Source organism: Strongylocentrotus purpuratus, unplaced genomic scaffold (assembly GCF_000002235.5).
Source record: "Strongylocentrotus purpuratus isolate Spur 01 unplaced genomic scaffold, Spur_5.0 spur5_scaffold_13, whole genome shotgun sequence".
NCBI classification, from domain to species: Eukaryota; Metazoa; Echinodermata; class Echinoidea; order Camarodonta; family Strongylocentrotidae; genus Strongylocentrotus; species Strongylocentrotus purpuratus.
This window is the reverse complement of record NW_022145598.1, coordinates 29,890,631-29,916,749: the sequence shown is the minus strand read 5'-3', so window position 1 is coordinate 29,916,749 and position 26,119 is coordinate 29,890,631. Positions and strand designations below refer to the sequence as shown.

General features: G+C 38.3%; 2 protein-coding genes across 2 annotated transcripts in view; both read right to left on the bottom strand.

Annotated features, from left to right (window-relative positions):
* Window positions 1–888: 888 nt before the first annotated feature.
* Window positions 889–6,566, bottom strand: LOC105444391 (laminin subunit alpha-1-like). The gene is made up of 8 exons (XM_030983312.1): window positions 6,429–6,566; window positions 5,792–5,915; window positions 5,202–5,322; window positions 3,308–3,484; window positions 2,822–2,970; window positions 2,200–2,379; window positions 1,575–1,645; window positions 889–1,077 (listed from the first exon to the last, which is right to left on the bottom strand). The coding sequence occupies exons 1-8, from the start codon at window positions 6,550–6,552 to the stop codon at window positions 914–916; spliced, it is 1,110 nt and encodes a 369-aa protein (XP_030839172.1). The 5' UTR covers window positions 6,553–6,566; the 3' UTR covers window positions 889–913.
* Window positions 6,567–7,678: 1,112 nt separating this feature from the next.
* Window positions 7,679–26,119, bottom strand: part of LOC587274 (laminin subunit alpha-2) — a 60,131-nt gene continuing 41,690 nt past the window's right edge. The window contains exons 25-47 of the mRNA XM_030983687.1: window positions 25,848–26,030; window positions 25,167–25,288; window positions 24,287–24,404; window positions 23,429–23,542; window positions 22,756–22,883; window positions 22,219–22,305; window positions 21,465–21,658; window positions 20,744–20,886; window positions 20,074–20,184; window positions 19,441–19,552; window positions 18,909–19,062; window positions 17,823–18,033; window positions 16,185–16,301; window positions 15,668–15,825; window positions 14,976–15,114; window positions 14,442–14,664; window positions 12,971–13,153; window positions 12,177–12,331; window positions 11,294–11,437; window positions 10,429–10,562; window positions 9,409–9,565; window positions 8,623–8,744; window positions 7,679–7,892 (exon numbers count right to left, since the gene is read on the bottom strand). Coding sequence (XP_030839547.1) covers window positions 7,679–7,892; window positions 8,623–8,744; window positions 9,409–9,565; window positions 10,429–10,562; window positions 11,294–11,437; window positions 12,177–12,331; window positions 12,971–13,153; window positions 14,442–14,664; window positions 14,976–15,114; window positions 15,668–15,825; window positions 16,185–16,301; window positions 17,823–18,033; window positions 18,909–19,062; window positions 19,441–19,552; window positions 20,074–20,184; window positions 20,744–20,886; window positions 21,465–21,658; window positions 22,219–22,305; window positions 22,756–22,883; window positions 23,429–23,542; window positions 24,287–24,404; window positions 25,167–25,288; window positions 25,848–26,030 — 3,423 coding nt within the window. The remainder of the gene's footprint in view (window positions 7,893–8,622; window positions 8,745–9,408; window positions 9,566–10,428; window positions 10,563–11,293; window positions 11,438–12,176; window positions 12,332–12,970; window positions 13,154–14,441; window positions 14,665–14,975; window positions 15,115–15,667; window positions 15,826–16,184; window positions 16,302–17,822; window positions 18,034–18,908; window positions 19,063–19,440; window positions 19,553–20,073; window positions 20,185–20,743; window positions 20,887–21,464; window positions 21,659–22,218; window positions 22,306–22,755; window positions 22,884–23,428; window positions 23,543–24,286; window positions 24,405–25,166; window positions 25,289–25,847; window positions 26,031–26,119) is intronic.

Genomic DNA, 26,119 nt, shown 5'->3' with positions numbered 1-26,119 from the left:
GTGACCTTTATAAACAGGTGACCTTTATGAACAGGTTACCTTTATAAACAGGTGACCTTTATAAACAGGTGACCTTTATAAACAGGTTACCTTTATAAATAGGTGACCTTTATAAACAGGTTACCTTTATAAACAGGTGACCTTTACAAACAGGTTACCTTTATAAACAGGTGACCTTTATAAACAGGTGACCTTTATAAACAGGTTACCTTTATAAACAGGTGACCTTTATAAACAGGTGACCTTTATAAACAGGTGACCTTTATAAACAGGTGACCTTTATAAACAGGTGACCTTTATAAACAGGTTACCTTTATAAACAGGTGACCTTTATAAACAGGTTACCTTTATAAACAGGTGACCTTTATAAACAGGTGACCTTTATAAACAGGTGACCTTTATAAACAGGTTACCTTTATAAACAGGTGACCTTTATAAACAGGTTATGCAACACACATTTCCTTCTAGAGGGAGGCAATATAGGTGACCCATATAGACAGGTTGCCTTATTAGAGAGGTGGCCACTAAAGTATTATTGAATTGCCTAAATAATTTGGCGTAAAAATAATAATGTTATTTGATACGGTCATCAGATATATAGCAATCTTAGATGTGGTACACTGTATACCACGTATGGGACAAAATGCAATGTATCCAGGGCCCCGTCTTACAAAGAGTTACGATTGTTCCAAATCAATCGCAAGTCCTCCAATCGATCACAAGTTTGCAGTCTCCTATCTCTTATGTACATAGTTACGATTGATATAAATCCCAAATACTTTGTGATTGATATCAACTCTTTGTAAGACGGGGCCCTGGATTTGCCCAAAATAAAGTCACAAGAAGGTGCATGTCCTCAAAAGCAACAACAACAACATTTTTTTTTTAAATTGAGTACAGAAGATTTTTTGACTTACACTTTTGCGACTTCCTGAGGGTCGATTTCAAAGGCCAGGTGACTGCCTGCTACGCTACCGAACCTTCCAGCTGTGTTGGCCATGGAGGGAGTCCCAGGGTTGTAGCACAGCGTCTCTAGCTCTTCCGGTGGTATGGGCGTGGTAGGTAACACAGGCTGAGCTGTAATGAGGAAGAGAGATATAGATGGTTAATCACATTAGGGGCGTAGCTACAGAAGGGTATGGGGGTAGGCCCTGCCTCCAATCGAATGGTGACTAAAAAGGGAGGAGAAAACAAAAGGAGAAAGCTTAAGGAAACATGAATAGAAAATCTGTTTCGCAAGATTGATGCCCCCCTCCTCTCCTTACTGATGCCAGTGCCTCCACCCACCCCCCCCCCCCCCCCACCATTAGTAGATTTCTGCTAAACCACTGCATGACATTGTATACAAATACAAAAATTGTTTAAACAAATAGTTGTCTTTAAAATATCCTAGCACTATAATAAAGAATGTCACCACAGAATATCTGCTGTATAGTCTGCTTCAAGCAAAAAGGGAATTAACTAACTCATACAAGGCCCTTTAATCTATCAGCTGACAATATTCAAACAGACTAAACCTCTTCTTTAACCACAAAAGGCATAATGCTGCCACAATAGTCTCAAAATCAACTTACGTATTGTTAGAGGTCCACACATTCCAATCGTTACGTTTTCAAAGCTGGCTGCTTTCTCAAATCCAAGCAATCTGATTAAAGAAAAAAGAAAGACATGTTTCAATCTCTTCTTCATGATCATAAGGAAAAAAGCTCTAGCTGATAAGAGAGCAAGCTACAGTAAATCGCCATTTTCAATGTATAAAGCAAATTTATGTTTTTAGACCCAGGTAAATGATTTAAAACAATTTGACTTCAAGTGAGAAAAGCTTGTAGTACACCATAACTTAGTTCATGTCTACAATATATAGAAATGATTAATTTTATATCATTCACTCACTTTCCGACCTTCAGTGGAACACATAAGTAACCTAACAGACTAGCCTTCTTCTCACTTTGTCACAAATTAAAATAAGCACTAATGCTGTTTCAATTATAATCCAGTTACTTTAAAGAAGTTTCTTTGACTTGTGTACATTATTTCTACCATTGTTATCTATCTGTTTGTATTTTAATTTGTACTTGAAATCCAACCCCAAGTTTTGGTTGCAATAAAGAAAAAATAAATAAAACTTGTGTGAATATGAACCACTTGTCATATTCACAAACATTTCATGCAAAAGTATTTTAGTTTCATATTACTTACTCTTTCATGACAATGAGGTTCTCGATACACCCTGAGAAGCTTGGTAATGAAGAGAACTCTGGACTGAGCGTGAGGTTTCCCGTTGATCCTATGTAGAAGGGTGACATGGCATTGATGTAGAGCTCTGTACCAGATAGACGACCCGTATCAACGCGACGATCGTCCACGATCAGATTCACCCTGGATAGGTGACAGGATTACAACAGTTACAATCATAGTTATATGGATATACTTATGATATTAAAAATAATGTTGATGATGGTGGTGGTGGTGACGATGACAGAGACAGTGATAATGATTATGATAATGATAAATTTAATGATGATAATGATGATGATTGGTGATTGTGATGATGGTGAAATAGATTATGATGATGATAATGATATCAATGATGATGATAATGATGATAGTTATAATACTGATTATGATGACGATAATGATGATAGTAATAATACTAATAATAATGATGATGATGATGATTAAAATAAAAGTGATGATGATGGTAAAGATGATGATGATGATGATGGTGATAATGATGTTGGTGATGATGATGATGAAGATGATGATGATGATGATGATGATGATGATGATAGAAACAAAATATCCCATGACTGAATCTTACCTCTTATCTTTCTTGACCAGGACAACATTGTGAGCAGAACCATCATTGTATGGACTGTCCCCTCTCCTGGACTTCAGGGTCAATCTTCCTTGACCGTTGTTAATCTGGACGATGATACGTCCATTCAGCAGCCCAATAGCATAGAAGATCTGTATAAATAAATTGGAAAGAAGAGTTGATTGTATTGCAAGTAAGACTAAATTATGTGATTCAGGAAACTTGGGATGAGATTTTAGCAGACTACATGTTCATGTTTCCTGCAAAAAACCACTTCACACAACAACGTGTTGTATTCACGTTATAAAGTCCTTCTTAGAACCAACCAGTGTTAAAGATGTTCATGAGTTTTTCGTGAAGTAGGCAACTTGGCGATCACTACATAACACTGAGCCAACAGGTATAATGCTCCTGTGCATACTTCTGTATGCTGCCCTCTATATACCCACGCATGAGCAACTTTAAAATACAAGATTTTCAATTTCTCACATCAGTTGCATCTGGATCCACGTCCCTCCGTCTCCTTCCCTGGGCCTCCCCCGCTGCTAGAATGGTAGCATTTGGCATCAAGGTCGTGAAGGTCACGGTAATATCAGTCTCCCTTGATAGAGGGATGGGTGGAAACGCCACATAGCCATAACCAGACATGCCTACACGGCGCTGAGTCTGAAAATAGAGAAATAAAATGTAATTATAATGAACTTGATATTTTTACTTATGTGACATTTTCACATGCATTCAAACAATAACTTGGTAAATAGCATGCCGTGTTAGTATGTTTTGTTTTTTGTTTTTTTTTCATTTTTTTTTACTTTGGAACAATTTGAATAGTACGGACATCTAATACACATAAATATATTTTGAAAGATGGGGCTTTAATTATTTAATAACTCAAATAATTTTTGTACAGCAATGTGGAAAGGCAGGTAAGAAATGTTCTGTCTCTATTTTATTTGTTTATGGGGGTAACAAACAGGAAAGATCTCTGGTTTAAAATTCTTAATCCCGGGATTTTGCATACTTCCTCCTCAAGATCCAATACAAACTAGACATATAATACTTGTTTGGAACAAGTATAGGTGGGCTGGTCAACTAACATTTGAGACAAAATAGAGCAAAAATAAGCGACATACTGCTTACAAATTTTTAAAAGACAATATCATGTAGATTCATAACGTGAACTAAATTCACCTTCTATAGGCATAACACGCAAATTATGAAGTTTTTGACATGAGGCCTTTAATCAAAATTTTCACTATGATGACGTCATCAAAATGAAAAATGATTATTACTGCGCTTGTAGAGAATTGTCTTAGCTACATCATATCGAAATTTGGAAGAAAATCGATCAATATTTACAGAGATACAATCAATGTTACATAAATATGCTGACGTCATTATATGCAAATTCGTATTTTGAGTTCCAAGGCCATTATGATGATGTCACGATACACTTAATGGCCAAATGAGACATGGAATCATATTTCCAACTCATACTCTATCTAAATATGAAAAAAATTTGAAGGTCACGGTTCATTTCAAAGAGCTATAATGGATTTTGTATAGGCATGTTTTTGCCTATATATGCTATGTAATAAAAGAGCTCGCGCGCACGGACATTTATCTTGAATCGACGCTCATCTTGTTATTAATGGTCATGAAGAGATAAACAGAGTATCATATTCCTCGAAAAATATGAGAAATATCATGAAAGAAAAAAAATGGCGACTCTATGTTGTGTAATGGTGTTACGCGCGAAAACGCGCGCATGCGCGTGTGCGCGATTTTTTATAAAATGCTTAAAATGACCTGAAACGTATGCAAAAAAAATTTGAGATGATTTTGAGCATTTAAAATTTTTGCGCGCGCACTGACGCGCGGACGTACGCGCATGCGCGCGTTTTTTGACCTGAAATTAACCGGACTGATATTGACCTTGATCATGATAAATATGAATGAGAAATAACTTTTGGTTATGAAGATATGATTAAGAGTTGATTTTCAGAAAATTTCACAAAATGGCGCCTAGATGACGTCATCAGTCAAGGTCAAGGTTGAAAACCTTACCGTGTTTTGTCCATATGCCTATACATATGTGTGCCAAATATCAAAGCATTTGATTGAACCATTACAAAGTTATCTTGCTAACAAAAAAGTGGGTCAAAATAAGAAAAATAAATAAATAATAATAATAATAAATAAAGGCAATTTTAACAAAAATATAAGGTGGTCTGTATTAGATACAGCCCACCTGATAAATCAACAGGAAATGTAAGAATGATGCTCTTGTATCAGCTTTTAGTGACTTTGTGATATTCTAAACCACCTTGCCTCTAACAAAAACACTGTCCTAGATAGGAGCTGCATTGATTTGTTTACCAACCTGTTCAATACAACCATGTGTGACCCCAAACGAGCTGCCGGGATTGACCAGGGGATAACCTGAGCGGAAGAGGAAGAATTTGCGAAGGCATCCTCGGAACTTCTGACTGGTCACGTTGCGGCTGAATAAAGAAAAGGAAACAAGTTTAGGATACTGATAAACTATTAACAAATTGCATACAATCAGACTCGGATATAACATACTGTACATTCTTGATCGTCCCTAGCCTGAGATAATTATCTTAAGCTTAATACTCGGTATGTCTGTAACATAAGCACTTAATTGTACTCTAAATCACAACAAATAGCAAACTTTCTTTGGAGCGAAGTAGCTCAGAAGTTCAATCTTCTTGACATCTTGGCTATGAAATCCCCCACCCACTGGTATGCACTGGTGTTTGTTTGGTTCTTTTTCTTCTTCTTTTTTATTTTGTTTTATGTTACTTTAAAACCTATATTATTGGACATGTAGAACATTTCTTCTTTGTCTAAAAGCATCATAAATTGCAGCTTACATTCACTTGCCTCCAATTATTAAAAAAATTATAATAAACATCAGAAAATGAAGAAAAAAAGAAAAGATCGACTTACAATATTGTAAACTCTGATGGAACACCTCCAACATGGACAAAGTCGACCCCAGTGACCTGAAGATTGACCTCCGACCCTGGTGACTTGGCCATGCCCTCGCTGACCCCATTGATGAAGAGGTTGTCTATGGAAAAAGGAAAATTAGTGAGGTATTGATCAGTTGCAACCCTAATACAGGTTGATGGATATCACACATGACGATGCAAATACAAATTAAAATACATCATAAAATACAAAGGAATAATTTCATAAAAAGACAAACAAGTAAATGAATAAGGAGAAAATGATGACTAAAGAAGATAAACTAGTATGCAGAGAAGGAAAAATAAAAGCAAAGTTGCTTGTGCGGGTTTATCCCCAAAATAATTATATCACATGGCAAACATTGTTAAATGGAGGGGGGTTGTGGTCATTGGAATATAACCATTATAAAGATGCCAAACTACACATACAATGTTATTTTTAAGAGTACAGATTAATCATTATACAAATGTATATTCCTTTCAATGATTATGACTTCTCATCTACATGAGCATGTAGTCAATGACTTGGAAGTGTTAACATACTACACGTAACACTAATGTTGGTCATGTTTTACTATCTGCTACATTACTACTTCTATTACACATCCACTTACTCATTTGCCTGACCCTGTTAATGCTGACTGCATGCCATTCTCCAGTATTGATCTTGGTTTGAGAGACGAGGATACCGACCCCTTCTCCCAGATCATGCTTGATCGCAAGTCGTCCGGCCTCCATCTCTATCGATAAGAAGGAACTCTGGAAAGGGAGAGGATGGACAACTTTGAACATATATTTTTAAGTATTATTTCATGGCCTAGGACCCTGTTTCATAAAACCTGTTATCAATTTAAAATGTCACCTGGAGTTGATTCAGAGGTGTGACTGAGATATAAAATAGAATGCATTTTACTTTTGGTCCTTGAAACTTTGCCCAAGCGTTTACACATGTCAGAACTGAATGAAGTTGTATTTTAAACAATCTTCCTTCTCTTCTCTCTATTCTCTTTCATCTCCACTACACTCTATGTTCATATGATTCATCCAACTGCTGAGTAAAATGAGAGTGATATGGAAACGAATATAATGCTAATGAATGTAAAATCATTCCACCTCTTCCTCACTTTTTCAGGTATCAACAGATTTGCATCATTATTTTTAAAACAAAGCTCAAGCTTGCCTGTTCCGTTGTAAAATTTGATCTTCTCCCTCGATTAATAGTTTAACTTAGGACATGTGATATCCTGTAACGTCATCTTTTGAAGCACTACAAAAGAGCAGCTCATTATCTGAGTGTCTTGACGTCGTAGAGAAGTGAGATGGTGTAATGCCACTCTCTTTCTCCCCAAAACCATAGTTTCTTTCATTCTCTAACCCCTGATTTTCAGAAGCACTACAAAGAGAAGCCCAATTTCTGAGCATCTTGACGTCAAATCTTGACGCCACATCTCCCTACCTTCACCCCATCCTCATCTTGTTTTTTAAACCCCTCCTACTTGATTTCTTAAGTAAATGTACTGAAAAAGAGCAGCCCATTTTCTGATGGTGTCGTGACATCTAAGTTACATATGTGAGCTGATGGAGTCTTGTACTCCCTCCCTTCCCCCTTCTACGGTTTCCTTTCACCTGAGTAACTATATACTATCCTTTTGTAACTGATCTCCTAACGCACTTTAAAGAGCTGAACATTCTCTGACAATATCTTTCGAGTCATAGATCAGTGCTTTGATATACTCATGTATTCCCTCCTCCTCCCTTATTATCTTCCTCTCCACTCCCTCCACGCTCTTCTCCCATCTTTCCTCCCTGTCTCTCTGCTCTCCCCCATCCTTCCTCCTTATCTTTGCTCCCCCATCTCTTGTTCTCATCTCTTGTTCTTATCTCTCTGTTCTCCCCCATTCCCCCTCACCTGATCCTCAGAAGCACTGTAAAACAGCAGCCCATTCTCTGACAACGTCTTGATGTCAAAGTTGAGTGAATTTATGTACTCGTCCCAGAGTGGTGGCTGCCTGAGCTTCGCATATCCTGTACCATCAAAGTAGGCCCCTGGTTCTGCAGTACTTGTACTCATAATTGGGCTGAAAAACAAAGGTAAATCAAGAGAATATTAATTCCCTAATAATTTTTTTTTCTTTCTTTTTTCTCATTTTGCAAGTTTGTTTTGCTCAATGTACAACTAAAATAATAAAGGCCCAGTAAAAATGTTGTTTTAAATGGTACCAAAACAACATTCACAGCAAAAATGTAGGAATGTATGCAATTCGCATTTTGACTATTAAAGTACAATAATTATTAATAGGTGAATGAAATTATTTGTAACAAGGCAACTAATAAAGATTTGTATATTCAATTCAATCCCATTTAGTTTATTCAATTCCAATAAAATATACAGAACAGAATACATTCATGACAGAAGAACAGTATAAATTGATCAAGAGTACAAAATAAGGTAAAATGATAAAACAATAAAGCGATACATCAGATAACAAATTGGAATTGGGTGGCCATACAAAAAAAAAAAATTCAATTTGATAACATTACAAAAATGGTCTATTGAAGTCCTCTATTGGAACCTAGTGCCTGAGAGCAACAGTAATCAGATTCACTTTTTTTCAGCTCCCGTCAAATAATGTGTGTATTATGTTATTCTTATGTTCATTTGCGAAATAAAATGTTAATAATCTATACATGCATGTACCAGAGCCATCTATACACAGAGTTTGGCCAATCCGGTTTGAGTTGGACACAGTTGTGACCCAGTGAAACCAAGTTGGCCAAGCTCTGTGTATAGATGGCTCTGGCATGTACCTTCTGAAGCTGCCCTCCCCAGGTCCTTGCGAAGTTTTGAAGTTCCAGAGTCCAATGGCCACATCATCAAAGATCACCTCTCCTATGGAGCCATTGAAAGACTTGGTAGAAAGCTCAGGAATCTATGGAGTAAACACATGAAAGGAAATATAAACCACTACGATCTACAGAAATTGTGCTGAAGTTAATACAAAATCAAGTAAAACCCAATGGGTTAAAGAATACTTTCATGTTTACTTATTGCACAGACTTACACAAATTAGATAATAGTTTTGTGAACACAATGATTGTGTCACCATTGTGTAATATATTAATCTTTCTAATCCATACATGTACAACTAGTTTTATGAATGTTTCATCGCTATGTGTGTTTGACACTTTCAATTACTCCTCATTTAGAGCAAGCACTCAGTGTATGCCTGCTATATTTGTCCAAAACAGACCACCAAAAGAAAAGTTGTTGAAATTCTTGATAAAATTGCTAAATATATATCAAACGGACGTTCATATATGCTCATACTTTTTATTACACAACATACATGTAGATGTGAATGATTTGATGAAGACTTGAGTGATTTTGAAATAATAAGTGAGAAATTCAAGCAAACTTGGAGGATAGAGTATGGACAGCCATTAGGGCCAATATTAACAACCACAAAAACAAAAAGATATATGCATTAAAACAAACAAAGGTCAGAGCAAAATAGACAAAGTACCCAGAAGAATGGCCGCCCCTAATAGAGAAGGGAATATTAAATAATCCTTAGACGCTGTCAATGTACATACATCAAAGTTGGGTGGGATCCCTGCGATGAATAGATTGCTGTCCTCCCTCACATCCAGAACATTCCTACCCTCTGGAGAGACACCTGTCACTGTGCTCCCATTAGAGGTCTTAGCCTGGGAGGAATCTTCCACTTTGAGAGAGGCAGTGTTGGCAAATCTGAGGGATTCATTAAAAGAGACAAAAGGTCATTAGTAATTAATGAATTTATTTACACATTCAAACACAATCCTCCCCCTCTCTTACATGGTGCAACCGTAAGCCTACTGTATACATTCAAACACATCTTCAAACTGAATGTTATAAAGCCCCACTGCACTACTTATAGCTACTTGCGCCCTTTATATAGCAGTCAATGCCTAATCGGTGACTGTTGGTCCCCCATGGTCCCATTTTTCTTATGTTAATTGAGAGCTGATTTGATGAGACAACCACCGGTCCATGACCATGCAGGGAGGTCTAATCCCTCCTGGCCAAACTAGTGCAGATAGCCTTTAAAAGAGAAGTTTTGAGATCTTTGGTAGCAGGCCAGATGACTTGGAAACGAACACGACATATTGTGATTGAGAAAAAGACTTGGGAATTTTATGGAAAATCTCCATATTTAAAAATGTCTTTGACAGAACAGATTTTCTGCAAAAAAATCTCAAAAAGGTTCAATATTGTCATTGTTCAGGTCAAAACGTCGCTGCATATTATCAAGCTAAGTGAGGAAGAGATGGGGAGAGCAAGGATATAGGGAAGAGAGATGGGAGAGGGCAGAGATAACATGAAAGAGAGAAATAAAATGAGATTCCAGGGAAGCATGGCATAGAGAGTGAGTGATAGAGAAAATGGGAGAAAGAGAGAGAAGAGAATGATGGAGAGAATAAGAGAGAAAAAAGTGAATGATGGAGAAAATTCAGTTGAGGACATGACAGTGTAAGTAGAGAAATCAAAATAAAGACAAAGAGAGAAACAAAAATAGAATGTTAAATAGAGCATGAAGAAAATGTTGAACTCAGTTTGCAGGCGTGACTTACCTTTCTATATTGATTCTATACCAGTCTTGATTAGCTGACAGGTTGGAGGGGTGCACAACCTCGCCCCTCCCTGATCCTAGATCCCAGCTTAGCCTGACCTGACCCTCAATGGTCTCCACTGCTAGATAGTCACCCTGGAAGTTGTAAGAAAAAAAATGATGCCATTGAAATAATCCTTATTCCTTATTATCATGAATATGTTAACTGGTTGACTACTGAATTTTTCTATTTTCATAGGCTTAACGCAGAGACCATCTGGTTCATGCAGCCAATGGGTTAAAGGTGAACTATCTACATACATTCACACCCTGTATATATGTAGCTCTTCTGGCTTGGAATAAAACTAAACCGAATCCTCTATTCAGTCAATTTCTCTGGCAAGAGACTGAGAGGCTTGTGAGTCTTGAACTAAATGTCCTTTAAAATTGGACATTCTAAACCAAAATAAAAAGCGAGACATAAAGAAAAATATTAACATTCAAAACATGTCATCTGATTTTCTTTTTTTTAAACTAAATTGAGCAATGTACATGTTGGCAACTAAATCATATTTTGGCATCTTTAAAATACAGTATATGGGAAAAATTGTATCTTTATCAAAACATTTTCATTACAAAGATATCTTACCACCATCATCATCATCACAATCCATTATCACGAACATCTTCATATCCATTACTGTCATTATTACATTATGCTGTTGCTGAGCTAGTGCCATGAATGTCCCTGGACGGTGTGTGCGCTCTATAACTTTACAATATTATTATTATTATTAACATAAACACTTGAGGCTTAACATTGTCTGAAGAAAACTGTCAGTATTTTCCTTTTGCATCAATCTTGCCAAGAGAAAAATTGTACTCACTGTAATGTTGTTGCCGACGTAGAAGATCATGTTGTTTGGTCCTGAGATGTTGATGTTGAGCACCAGAGCATTGAAGGCCGTGCTGGATGCTCGAGGTCTGTAACTCCTTGCACAGTCACCTCTACAAAGCAGGGCTACGTTGATCTGAGGATTATAGAAAGATACAATCACCATTTTCTTCCTTATTATTTTGCCTTATCATCAAAAAGTATCTTTCATTATCAGTTCCATTGTAATAATAATTCTTTATTCCATCATGAACTACATCTCCAATCTGTCGCCATCATTTATATATAGTTTATGTTGACATGTACATAAACGTTTACCAACAATGTCATGTGTTCTTCTCATCCCATTTGTAATCATCACCCTCACTTTAGAAAACTTAAAAATCTCTCTGCCCCCTCCCCTCCTTCTTCCCTCTCTATCTCTCTCTCTCTCTCTCTCTCTCTCTCTTTCTCTGTCTATTATATATGTATGTCTGTCTATCTGTTTGTCTCTTTCTCTCTCTGTCTGTCTCTTGCTCTATCTATCTCCCTCCATCTTTCCCTGCCTCCATCCATTCCTCCCTTCCTCCCTCTCTCTTTCTTTTCCGATCCCTCTCTCTACATCTCTCTACCTTTTTTACCCTCCCTCTCTCTAACTCTCTCTCTCTCTCTCTCTCTCTCTCTACTTCTTCTCTCTTTCTCTCCCTTCATCCATCACCATCATCTCTTACCCTAGATTCCTCAGTCCTTGCATGTCTAATCTTGTCTCTCAGCTGTCTGAGGTTCAGCTCCATCGGTGCCCTCTCTCTCTCTCTCTCTCTACCTCTTTTTTCCTCCCTCCCTATCTCTAACTCTCTACCTCTTCCCCCCTCCCTCCTCCATCCATCATCTCTTACCCTAGATGCCTCAGTCCTTGCATGTCTAATCTTGTCTCTCAGCTGTCTCAGGTTCAGCTCCATAGGTGCCCTCTGTGTTTCTATGTGAAGGGCTTGATTGCGCAACGTTCCCATCTTCATACCCATCTCATCCACCATGCCAGCGGATGCCTCAACTGTGAAGGACAACGTGTTAATAATTATGCCAATAGTCATATGAAGTTGTACAGTGCATTATCAACTCTTTGCAAGTCTTGATCAACAAATAGAACAGGCACTGGAGTGCCACAGTCAAATTTTGTCCCATGTACAGTGCGTATGAACAACTGTACACTGTAGCAGTGAGTGGCCTCTGAGAACAACATTTAAAGACCCCTATCCGATCGAAAATTCAACTTTATATCAATGGGAAGCAGAATGAACGTAGAATACAAATTTGGGATGAGACAGAGAAATTCCCCAAAGATTTCAAGTTTCCAGACAGCTGTTACTTTTCTGACAGACACTAAAATGGCATATAATTAGTATTATTGAAATCAAAGGCTGTTAAGTTTTCCGTCGATATATAATTCATTCATTTCATTTTTCACTTCTACCAGGGTCTTTAAGAAGCGTTTGAAAACACAATTTTCTAATCTGTGTAACACTAGTTGCTTACTTTGAACTCAGTATTATTCAACTTGTACAGCACTCTCTCTCACAACTTATATATGTCATGCACCTTTTGTGTGTACATTATGAAGGAGGGACATCATAAATGAAAGGCAGTGTACCGGTACTTCTGACCATTGAATAAGAATAAATATTTAACCAACCTGAATTAGCTATGTCATCAGTAACATTGATGTACGCCTGGTACTTCCCACCAATCCCATCAAGTTTCTCCTTGAGTCCTGCTGCTCGTTCCGTGACCCTTGCTGACCTGTCCGCAGCCTTGGTCGCCATGTTTGTCGCCCTCATGGAGCTGTTGATGGATCTCTGGGCGTCGCTCGCTATGTCTGTCAGATGCGATGAAACAACAAGAATTTAGTAAACTGACAACAACATACAAAAAGCAAGTCAGAAAACGTTCCAGAAACAACCAAAAATACCTTGTGCTAACACTGCATATCACAATATTTTCGATTTTTTGTGTTCTATTTTAACAAGTATCGCAACAGTGATAATAGATTAAAGGACAAGTAAAAACCTAAGATAAAGCCAAACTTGTTTTTTATTACTTCTGTTGATATTTCACTCCATGTTTTGCTTTGTTTTATTTTTGTCAGTTATCTTGCTACACAACATATTGGATTGACTTGACATAATTACTGTCAGGGAGATGTGAGTTGGTCTAGCAGTACATTCATTTGGTCAGATCTCCGTCTTGTCCTACAAACAATTACGTTTTTGTGAATAGCATTTTATTTTATTAGTTTTTTATATATGCAATCAGGTGTTAGATGTTAGGTGTTAGTTGTTAGGTGTACGGTGTTAAGTGTTATACATGTAGGTTAAAATTGTCACTAGGGACCAGCCCCACACAAGACTTAATTGTTCTTTCTTGCTGGTTCCTCATTCGTATATATATTTGTATTTTATGTTTATCTTTCGTTATGTTATTTGTATGTTCTTTACCTATCTGTAAATATCAATGTTATAATCAATGTTATAATCATGTATGTTTTTTATACGACGAATGAAATAAAAAATGAAATGAAACTGAGTCACATTTGGCGACGCTAAGGGTCTGTCCCCAGACAAAAATAATCATATGGGGCCTGTCACCACGAAATGAGTCCAGTTGGTCAAAAATTTTATTCCTGTTTTTAAGTATTATATGAATCTACATTAAGTAAGCTTTAAATTAAGGGGTCACACATTAAAATTGATAAATTATATCCAGAAATATGAACAAAAACCTAATTGGACTTTATAACAATGGGATTACCCAGTTTTGAGATAATTAGGTGTAAAGTTAATGATGCGTAACATATTATAGTCTGGTCAACAACAACATAGCAACAACACACTTCCCATCTTCGATTTCAATGAAACTTTCAACAAACAAAGAAATAATAAGTCGATTTTTGGAAAAATCTTAAATGTGGTAGGTGGGTCAATTTTCAGTACATACACACTATACATCGCTATTACTACGATTGAGCCTAATGCGACACTGGACTCATTTCGTGGTGACTGGCCCCATATCTGTTTAATACCCCTCTGTGAAACCCCAATGAAACAAGCATGCACACACATTAAGTCTTGAAATAATCAACTTCCTTTTAAATTATACAAGTATACCTTGTTCTAATGGTGGCAGAGCTTGTTTTATGTCGTCCAATCCTTGACTGGCCTCATCTTGAATAGCGTTGACCTCCTCCACCTGACCTCGGAGGCCAGCAAGTTCAGAGGTCATAGTCTGGAGGTCAGCTTCAAGGGACAATGTCTGTTGGAGTTGGTTGAAGCCTTTGTCCTTGAGATCCTTGGCTTGCTGGCTTAGAGATCGAGAGTCGTTGGCGTAAGCCTGGATTTCGAGAGAAAAAGTGAATAGTGGTCAACCTTTATCTGACACTAAAAGGAGAACCCAACATGATTATTTTTGTTTCAAAGAACAAGTTCTCTATCATATAAAACATCTATGTTTATCAAAGAAGAAAAAAGGTACATTAGATAAACAAAAAGAAACAATGATTATTGCAAGAAACGTTCCTATAATGTGCAGTAAAATGTGAACACTTGCATGTGCAAATCTGCATTCACAAGTGGTATGCATACATATGTACCAAACTGTTTTCAAGATATTCATTAATGCATATTACAATAACATACATGTACCTTTTTGTGTGCCTCATCCGCTGTCCTCTTGGCTTTCAGTGATGCATTATGGGCCTCGTTGATAGCTGTCACAATGTCAGAGTACGCCCTTTCTGCTTCAAGAGAACCTTGCGCATGCTGCTGGGTGGGAAGCAGAAGGCTGTAAAAGAGAGCAATGGAAAATGTGTCTGAAAAGGCAAAATCTTGTAAAAACTTGTGAAAAAACTAAATATATTCATTTTCATTTCCATGAAAAAAATTCTGTCAAGTTTACAGGCATGTTTCAATTGCGTTAGATCTCCATGAAAAAAAGTATTTGTAAATTGGTAAAGTAAATTGTGATACTCGTTATTGTTACGAATTTGTTTGGAGTACCAAAGAAAATAAACAGTTAAGTCCAATGTGACTGCTGTACAACACACACTTTCAATAGACCCCAGCCCAAGTCATCTCAGGCTCAGTATTCCAAGTGTTGAAGAAATAGACATGCATACAAAAACCTTGCAGCTATAACCCACAATTGCGGTGGCCTACGAGACAAAAAGTTCATGATTCTAAACAGCCCACAAGATTTGGCATTGACAATCTTGTGAGTACCCTAACTACTTTTCTGTGGGTTAATGTAACCAACATTGTCAGGTTTGTTGACCATTGGCCTTGTTTATCATCAATCTCAATCTGTCAGGTCTACTTGGAAGTCCCCAATATCTTACTTTTCCAGGAGCACTGATCTGTTGTAGAGTTCTATAGCATGTTCCATAGCCATGTCAGCATCCTCACCCAGCACCATCAGATCAATGTCACTCTGATCAGATCTCAGAACCAGATCAGGCAGAACCAAACTCAAGTTCCCATGCTCAGCTTCAGACGTCTGAAATTTGAAATACATGTAATAATATTAATATGCTGCTTTTGTATAGTACATATCACATTACGATATAACATCTCTATGCACTTCCAAAGGAAGTTTGGACATTATTACTCTAGCTTTAACTCCTGCAACCATAACACTTAGGGCATTCAAGGAATGAATCCTGCAAGGTACCCACTTACTCCATAAACACCGGGTTCGAGTGCAGCAAATGTAGATTAATGTCTTGCCAAAAGAAATTTGTGCCGAGGTGGGAAATGAACCCTGTACCTTGTGGTTCACAGTCAGGAACCTTTATCCACAAGACCAAAACACCTCTACATGTATATTATATAGATAAGACAAAAATTCTATATTACCTGATAAGTGTTATTAGCCATCCTCAGTAGATCCTGAGCAGCCTGCAAGAGACGTTCTGCATCCTGCACATCACTTTCACTCTGTTGCTTCTTCTCTTGGATTATACCAGTCATGTTCTAATTTGAGTACAGAAAGAGGAGGAATATTGTAAATTATGATTTTTGAAAGGCTGTATGAACAATGAGATACATGTATATGTGCACCATTACCAATAACCCTAACACTCACTCCAGCTCTTATCTTCATTTTAAACCTTCATTCTCGCCCCCTACTCTAACCCTCTCCTGCACTCTCACTTTGGCCCTCACCCTCATCCTAACTCTCTTCTCCTCCAACTAACCTTCATCCCACCCTCAAGTTCACCCTCATCCTCACCCACACTCCCTACCCCTCATCCTCACCCACACTCCCTACCCCTCATCCTCACCCACACTCTCTACCCCTACCCCTCACCCACACTCCTTACCCCTCATCCTCACCCACACTCCTTACCCCTCATCCTCACCCACACTCCTTACCCCTCATCCTCACCGACACTCCCTACCCCTACCCACACTCCTTAACCCTTATCCTCACCCACACTCCTTACCCCTCATCCTCACCCACACTCCTTACCCCTCATCCTCACCCACACTCCCTACCCCTACCCACACTCCCTAACCCTCATCCTCACCCACACTCCCTACCCCTCATCCTCACCCACACTCCCTACCCCTCATCCTCACCCACACTCCCTACCCCTCATCCCCACCCACACTCCCTACCCCTCATCCCCACCCACACTCCCTACCCCTCATCCTCACCCACACTCCTTACCCCTCACCCTCACCCATACTCCCCACCCCTCACCCACACCCACATTCCCAACCCTCACCCACACCCCCTTCCCCTCACTCCCTACCCCTCACCCACACCCACACTCCCTACCTCTCACCCACACCGCACTGCCTACCCCTCGCCCACATTCCCTTCCCCTCACCCTCACCCACACTCCCTACCCCTCATCCACACCCACACTACCTACCCCTCATCCTCACGCACACCCTCACTCCCTACCCCTCACCCACACCCACACTCCCTACCCCTCACCCTCACCCACACTCCCTACCCCTCATCCACACCCACACTCCCTACCCCTCACCCTCACCCACACTCCCTACCCCTCATCCACACCCACACTCCCTACCCCTCACCCACACCCACACTCCCTACCCCTCACCCACACCCACACTCCCTACCCCTCATCCACACCCACACTCCCTACCCCTCATCCACACCCACACTACCTACCCCTCATCCTCACGCACACTCCCTACCCCTCATCCACACCCACACTCCCTACCCCTCATCCACACCCACACTACCTACCCCTCATCCTCACGCACACCCACATTCCCTCACCCACACCCACATTCCCTTCCCCACACCCACACTCCCTACCCCTCATCCACACCCACCCTCCCTACCCCTCACCCTCATCCTCATTCTTAATCTTATTCGGAACCTCACCCTCAACCTCAACTTCACCCTCCCCTTCAACCTATCCCTCACCCTCATCCTTACCAATGGTAAGAGTTGAGCCTTTGGGATGGGGTTGGGTTTAGTGTTAGGCTTGTCACCATGCTGGCGATACATACCTGAAAGGCATTCAAAGAATCATTTGCACTATTGATGGCATCAAACGCATCTTTGGAGATTCTATCAGCCATTCTGCATCTGATGAGAAGTTCATCAAGCTTGAGAACTAAATCATTCAAGTCCTCCATAGCCTGGCCGATCTTAGCATACAGATCTCGGAGCATTTCAGCATAGCCATTGCTGGTCTTGTCAAGAGTTAGGTTGGCCAATCTAAGGAGAATAAAAAATATACAACATAAGTCTTGATACATTCATTTAATAATTATTTCTTACATTCACTTTAGTCTACCCATGTTGAAGAAATCTGAGCTCTCCATTATTTGGCTCATTAAAGTATACAGGGCACCGTTTCACAAATCCGCCTAAAGTATAAATTCACCGGCATCTCATTATATGCTTGTTATTTCTCAATGCATGCATCTCAATAGGATGTCATCGAACTTGTACTTATGATGTTTGTTTTTTAAACGCTACCCTAGTCTCAGAGCATCTCAGCATATATAGTCATCGTCTGACTTACCGTAGGATATGAATGGATAGTCTATAAAGAAAGAAAATTATTGTAATTCACTCATTCTTCATTTATTCTGTCATTAATTCATGCATGCATCCACTCAACTTTGATCTACCCCATCAACCCCCATCCCATCCCTTCCCCCCGAAGACAACTACTGCCAGGCCAACTATCCCCTAGACATCTACTCCTGGACAACTGCCATGAGCAAAATATCCTGCATATTTACAACCTGATAATTGCATTAATAAGGCAGCAGTTGCCCTAGTGGATAAAAAATCACAGGATCTAAGTTGCATACAGGTTGCGTAAGGGAGTACGTAATTGTCCTGTGAGAGTAGCTATCCACTTATATGTCCTAAATGGTAGTTGTCCTGGGCCCCATTTTGTAACGAGTTGTGATTGATCCAAATCAATCACAAGTCCTCTAATTAATCACGTTTCCAGTTCCCTATCTCTTATGTACATAGTTGTGATAGATATCAATGGCAAATAAGTTGCGATTGATATCAACTCTTTGTAATATGGGGGCCCAGGAGTATAAAATTTAACAGTTGACTACATGTATTACCTTCTTTCTTCTAATGCAGCCACCTGCATCTCTACGAAGGTCCTGTCCCGTAGTTCTTCAAGAATTCCTGTGGCTCTGTTGATAAGCTGTGCATTCTCCCTGGCAGGTACAAGACCTTGGTTCAAGAACTGGTCCTTGAACAGAGCCACAGTTTCTAATAGGAGAATCAGAGAGAAGTTGCAACACAAAATGACGATATTTGGCTCATAAATCTGTAATTGTTCAAGATAACTTTATTCAATACTTTCATTAGAAATACATGTATGTACAGGTAAAGAAACATACAAAAGTTACAAAATAATATCAATATATAACATGAGAATAACATAAGCGGAGAAGACAAGAAGAACAAGGAAAAAAATTCTAAACATGTTCATTCATGAAAGTATTTGGAGACAAGACAGGAAGGCAAGGCTTTATGTAAAATTCTGTCTCCAGTACACATGTATCAAACAAACTATGTACATTATTTAAATTATTATCAATCTTTTACCAGAAAGGGAAAAAAGGAAATCATTGATTGTGTTCATACCATTGATGAGCTTGTAGGTTGCGTTGACTTGCTCATTTAGCTGTCTTGCCCTGAGAGTGACGTCTGATGCATTCATAGCAACCAGCTCAATCCCTCCGGCATCGTTATCAAGCTGATAGATAAAGATACATTTTATTGAAATTACAAGATTACAAAATAATAATAACAATAATGATAACTAAACGTTCTTGTATAGCGCATATAGCACATAGGCGTACTTGCATATCTCTACGCACTTTACAGAACAGAATACAGAAGGAGTGGAATAGTGCATTAAGTTCATAATTGTGAGATCTTACAAAGTGCTAAATAGATATGTTTTCAAATTACTTCTGAACTTTTCGTTTCAATATTTCCAAGGTATTCTGGCAAGTTATTCCATGAACCAGTGGCTGCATGTGAAAATGACCTTTAACTCCCCATAAGATTTTGTCACAGTTTGTGGGACATAAAATTAAGATTTTTTTTGTATAATTAGGATTAAACTTATAAGATGGATTCAATTTGTTACAAAGCAAGTTTCTGATAGGTTTTTACCCATTCAATCCAGATAACCAACTTCCTAAAGATTTGACAAAAGTTTGCCCTACTAAAGTTTAAGGTTGGTTGAAGCCCAATCTACAGGGTACTTACCTTCCTCATGAGCCTTCTTGTTTGTGCGCTCAGATCATTGGTGCCGTTTGGGAGGGATGCAATCAATTCATTGGCGGCAATCACAGCTCGGTTATATGAATCTACCTGATCCTGAATGATAATAATAATAATAAATGAGATTTATATAGCGCCATTATCCATTCTTATTAAATGCTCAAGGCGCTTCAAAATATTAGGGAACACATTACATCATGACAAAGGAATCCTGTACATTTACACAAGAAAGAAAAAGTACAAAAATGAACGAATGAATGATAGATGGATAATAGACAGTATTCTCTTTAATGGGTTGGTATGGATACCTCAAAGAATGATTTATTAAAATTTGGATGCTGGATTGAGAGATGCAGAAGTAAAAAAAGTTGTAGAATCATTACTTTCATCATCACAACCTTCATCACATCATCATCACTGTCATCTTTGCTATCATGATCATCATCGAAATCACCACCATCATCATCATCAACACCATCACCACCACTATAGCAACCACCCCCACCGCCGCCGCCGCCACCGCCGCCACCACCACCACCACCACCACCACCACCACCACCACCACCGCCGCCGCCGCCGCCACCACCACCACCACCACCACTATCACCACCACCGCCATCACTACCACCATAACTACGCCATGGGTATCACTAACCTGGAGTTGGTTTCTGTCATCGGTAAGGCCCATTAGGATGGGCCAAGGAGGAGGGATGAAGCGTGAGGTGTTAAGATTCTTAACATCATCCCTCATCTTATCCAGAGCATCAAGTAGAGGTCCAGTACAGCCGTCATCACAAGCTATGTTAGGAGGGAAAATTACAAGAAATGGCTACTATCAAACAAAAAATGTTTTGATAAATACAAAAAGCTGCCAATATTTTGTTTAATTCATTTTTGTGGCAAGAAAATTTGGCAAAAATTAACCACACACAGTATTCCTTCAAAATCTCTGGCTTAGAGAAACATGCTTTTCAATCATCAGTAATAATTTTTTATTTTTTTTACCAGATCATATTTACTGAACTGTATCGCATAAAAGGTTTAATCAACATTCTGATATGGTCAAGACGGATGAGATGTTTAAAGATTTGGTTAAGATTATAATCAACAGACTCCTGAAGATTTAAGGGGGAAAAAATCGAGATAGATGAATAAAGAAAGCGGAATTCTACTCCGAATCATGATGAGATGATAATGGTTTCATAGATGGGGAATTTAAATTTTGATTATTGTGGTATTGCACATATATTACAAACGAGGACAACATTATGATAAAGTAAATTCTAATTGATAGAAGACATAAATGCTTACTTCATTAAGTTTGGATAGAACAATAAATTAGATTATATATTTCAAATGATCAAAATATTCCTTACAGGTACATCCGTCGCCTGTTATGACATGCCTTGGGCTACACTCGTCACAGCTGCGTCCTGACACCCCCGCAATGCAATGACACTGTCCAGTGGTGCCATTGCACACTGTGGTGTTTGAGCCATACTCATTGCATCCACAGGGGTGGCAGCTTCCACCAGGGATAAGTGGGTTGCCATAATAACCAACAGCACACCTGTCATGAAATGGTGACAAGAGAAAATGAGCTTTTAGTATGTCAACTATTGCAAATACAGTCAAACTTGCTTTAGCGACCACCTGTATAGAAAGACCATCTGTCTACAAAGACCACATTTTTTGTTTCCCTTGAAAATGGTTTTCATTGAAACATGTACTAAAGGAACCTGTACACAAAGACCACCTGCCTATAAAGCCCACTTTATTTTCTTCCTGGTTTATAATAACTAGAGCTACTTTCACTTAAATTTGTATAAATATGTTGTAGAATTTGTCTGTCTTCTTAGAGATTGTTATATCACACAATTTGACTATTTCACTGAATAAAAATTGTAGCACATGGGTGGTTATTATTTCAAATAACCACAAAACAGTGAACCAAAGTGTTTAATTTGTGTTATCAACTTCATATCATAAACATTTTCTGCATTCTACAAATTATACATGTACATGTATCTCAACCAACTGACATGTAAATACAAATCAATTCCATCTTGTAGCACTAGTCAATTATGATAACAAACAAACAAACAGTTGATTAATATAAAATAATATTACCTTTCACAGTATCTGCCACTGTACCCTCTAGGGCAGGCTGTACAGATGTAACCACCATCCTCTGCTGTCTCACACAATGGGCTGAAACTGTAAGGTAAGGAATACAATCAATTACTGATTTCTGTTAAATATTATTTTAGTTTTGTTACCACTAATTCAGAAGAGGAAGATAAATACAGGGTAAATACATATCAAGAAAGTGTAAAGAAGACCAACATAAATCAATTTACCTTTGAAGGGTATACAAAGGGACTTAACTTTCATACCATATTGTTTGCGGCCAAAGTTATCAATTTGTCTTCCAAGAGGTATTTCATACAACAATCTTTGTGGTCAAAATTATAAATTTTCTCTTCCCAGAGGTATCAAAATGCACTTTATTCCAATGAAAAAATAAAGATTCAATTTTTAAAAACATATGAACAATTCATGGATTTATCAATATGTTTTTTTTCTGTTTGTTTGTTTGTTTGTTTGTAATACTGATCGACACCCTGATAGCAATTAGAAAATTCATGAACATGAAGTCTTTCTTACTTGTTGGATAAGATATTGAGAGGGCATCCACATGGTTGGCAGTCATCACTCTGTCCTCTGGTAGCATCGCCATAGAAACCAGGAGCACACAGATGGCATCTGGAACCTGTAGTATTGTGTTGACAATCCTGTAGATATCAATAGTAAGAGAAATCATGAAAATATCTAGAGACGGCAACATACCTTTTCACTCAATCATGGATAACTATTACTTATACGTGTACATGTACTAATTGTAAACAAAAAATAAATATAAAAGATACAAGCAGATTGAACATTTTGTTGATGGACTTATTGTAAATTAAAGATGGTCTAGTAATTTTTCCCAATTTGATGAGCGTTTAAATGATAGATCTTAATCATAATAAAGACAAACAATTTTGGACACACTTGTACAGTGTATATGTAGATAATTGCAATGTGGTTGTTATTACTGTTATTGATTGGTTGTTATCGTTGTTATTACCATTGCCACTGGCATTGTTATTGTTTGTGCTGCTGCTGCTGCTGCTATGCCATTATTGTTGCAATATACATGTTCATGTCTGCATTTTGTTCTCTAGCATGTAAATCTTTATTCACAATTAAACACTTCCATTCTTACTTGAAAGAGTATAAAAGTTACTTAACCTGAAATTAAAATGTATTAATACGCAGGAAACCTTAACCTTACCTGGCACTTGCCGTTTCCATCGTTGCAGACATCTGAATGTTTATGACAGGTACACAGCTCACATCTACCCAGATATGGTCCCTCTTGAACCCTCACATAGCCCGTCATACACTCCTGAAATAGGCAATGAAAGAGTGACAGAGATGTACAAAAGGATGATAATGAAAAAGTTGAAAACATTACAAAAATAAAGGAATATACACAAATTTATGCTTCCTCATACAGGTTAGCCCATCTTGTCACAAACATCAGAAGAACTTAATTCACAAAGATTGACTAGTCTGGAAGATGTGCACTTCCCTCAGTCACAATCCTAGAAGAAACAGAAACCTTAAAATCAATACTTAATGATGCACACGTTAAGAATGCAATACGTTATCACTTGCACTGTGAGCCTACACATCTTTTAATAATATTTGTGCAAAAACTTATAGGTACATTTCTTTTGTATTTCTATTTTTTATATGGGAAATGCAAAAAAAATATATGGATGATAATTCACCAGACTGGTCGCATTGGCAAAAATATTGGTCAATATATTTGCAAATACAGAAGACAATTGTTTTGAACTAAATACAGTTTCATTCTAACATAAGTAGTAAAGGTTAACCAGGTTGGTCTCACAAGTGAATATACTTTGTCAGAGCCATCTTTACACAGAGTTTGGCCAACCCGGTTCGAGTTGGACACAATATGGCAACTACTGCTTTGTTGGGCAAGCACAAAACAAAAGAATATACGCCATGTTGTGACCCATTGAAACCAAGTTGGCCAAACTCTGTGTATAGATGGCTCTGTATCATGCATGAAGTCGGCACCCTCTTGGACAAGAGGATTGATAGGGTATGAAGCACTCACCTCGCATGATGTGCCTCTGTATCCTTTAGGGCATTTACATTCCTCTATCCCTAGTACTGTAAGACTGGTGGTGTCGTTGCCTCTAGGAGCTCCCACTTCCATGTACACACTGGATATCCTGTATGGATATAAACAAGCAAAACGTACTACTGATAGCTAAACAGAACTGTATCTCCTTTTGGTCATTAACGGGGACGGTACATTCCTCTTTTCCAAGCACTGTAGGAACAGTGGTGTCATTTGATATCATGTCAACAAGAAAAACCAGTTCATAATTTAGCAGAATGGCCATTGATATCAGGGAGAACAATTAATACTGATGAGACTACCCTAGGTAATCAAGAAATATTATTATTATTGTTTTACAGTGAGACCTTCCTTGGATACCATATTCATTTCTCTTGAACAGTGTTTTTTCATTGAAACCTGTACGAATATAAACCTGTCCATAAAGACCATCTGTATATTAACCTTCCATTCATAATAATAATAATCTAATAAACTGGTTTATGTAGCGCTTAATACGGAATACTCTAATCTCTAACCGCTTTACAGATATTATTACCCCGGCAATCAGATTCATTCACGCACAATGTGCACCATCTCCACTCCCTGGTGAGTATTCTTACCACATGGTCACCTTGAGGGCATATGGTAATTAATAACACAAAGGCTGTCATCATCCTACCAGGTCAGTCCCCATTTGTCTCCTTGGTATAAAGTTGCAAATGTAGATTAATGCCATAAAGACATTAGTGCCATGTCGGGGATCGAACCCACAACCTTTGCATTTCAAGTCAAGTGCTTAAATCACTCGGCTACAACACCTCTGCACATCATAGTAGTACATCTTAACTGTATTGCATGAACATTTATGTACCTTGAGGATATGGTCTGGTAGGTCTGAGCAGCAGGAACAAGAATCGCTTGAACATCTTGGAGGACCATCATGAACTCTTCCCTGGTAGGGGCGTCGCCGGTGCCTAGGTGAAGAAAATTGTACTGGAGAAGAGAAATAGAAGGCACTCTTTGTTAAAAAATAGAATTATCCAGACTCTCAAATGAATTTTGATATATCACCATCAACATTGCTTAAATTGTTGAACTATTTCAATTACTTTTTCCATCCTATTAGTATTTATTTATATATTCTCTCCTTCTATTCCCACAAAAATTGATGAACACACAAGTCAAGAATTGATTTGGGCAAGATATCTAATTCGATTCTATTTGGTGTAAGCTAGGTAGACATCATTTGGTTTTCAAGCTTTGATGTTAACCTGCTAAATACTAGGGCTGAGATGAATAGGACTGGGGTTAAAATGTATCTGAACAGTAACAACTACATCAATTGACACTGAAAAATCAATTTTCATGGAAAACATGATCCTTAAGCTTTCTAGTCAATTTTGGCTTTATACTTATTTTTCACATGTTACTCTAATGAGTGCATGGTCAGGAGCCTAAAAAAGCTATCAAGAAACACAACCTTTTGCATTATGAAATCTGTCACATAGTATTTTACAACTCCAGGGGAAATCAAAAATGTATTTGTCATTACCTCAAAGAGTTCCAGCTTTGGCCTAGACTTTCCATTGAGATTTGAGACCGGGATGACGAGAGAGTGGACCTCTCCTACCAGCATGATGTGAGGTAGATAAGGTCTGGCTTCAGACCAGCCGTCAACGTTCTTGGGCTCGGTGTAGTCTATCTTGTACTTGATCATACCTCCGTAAGCAGTTACCTGTCAAGAGAAAGAGGGGGGTATGATAATGATCATAATATGCTGTTCTTGGATTCCCAATACCACATTATAATCTAACATCTCTATGC

Excerpts from the sequence above, each read along its gene's own strand:
- LOC105444391 (XM_030983312.1), bottom strand. The coding sequence starts at position 6,552 with ATGGAGGCCGGACGACTTGCGATCAAGCATGATCTGGGAGAAGGGGTC. Across the intron at positions 5,916-6,428 it reads TAACAGGGTCAGGCAAATGA|ACAACCTCTTCATCAATGGG; the intron begins GTAAGTGGATGT and ends CTTTTTCCATAG. Across the intron at positions 1,078-1,574 it reads GTGTGGACCTCTAACAATAC|CTCAGCCTGTGTTACCTACC; the intron begins GTAAGTTGATTT and ends TCCTCATTACAG.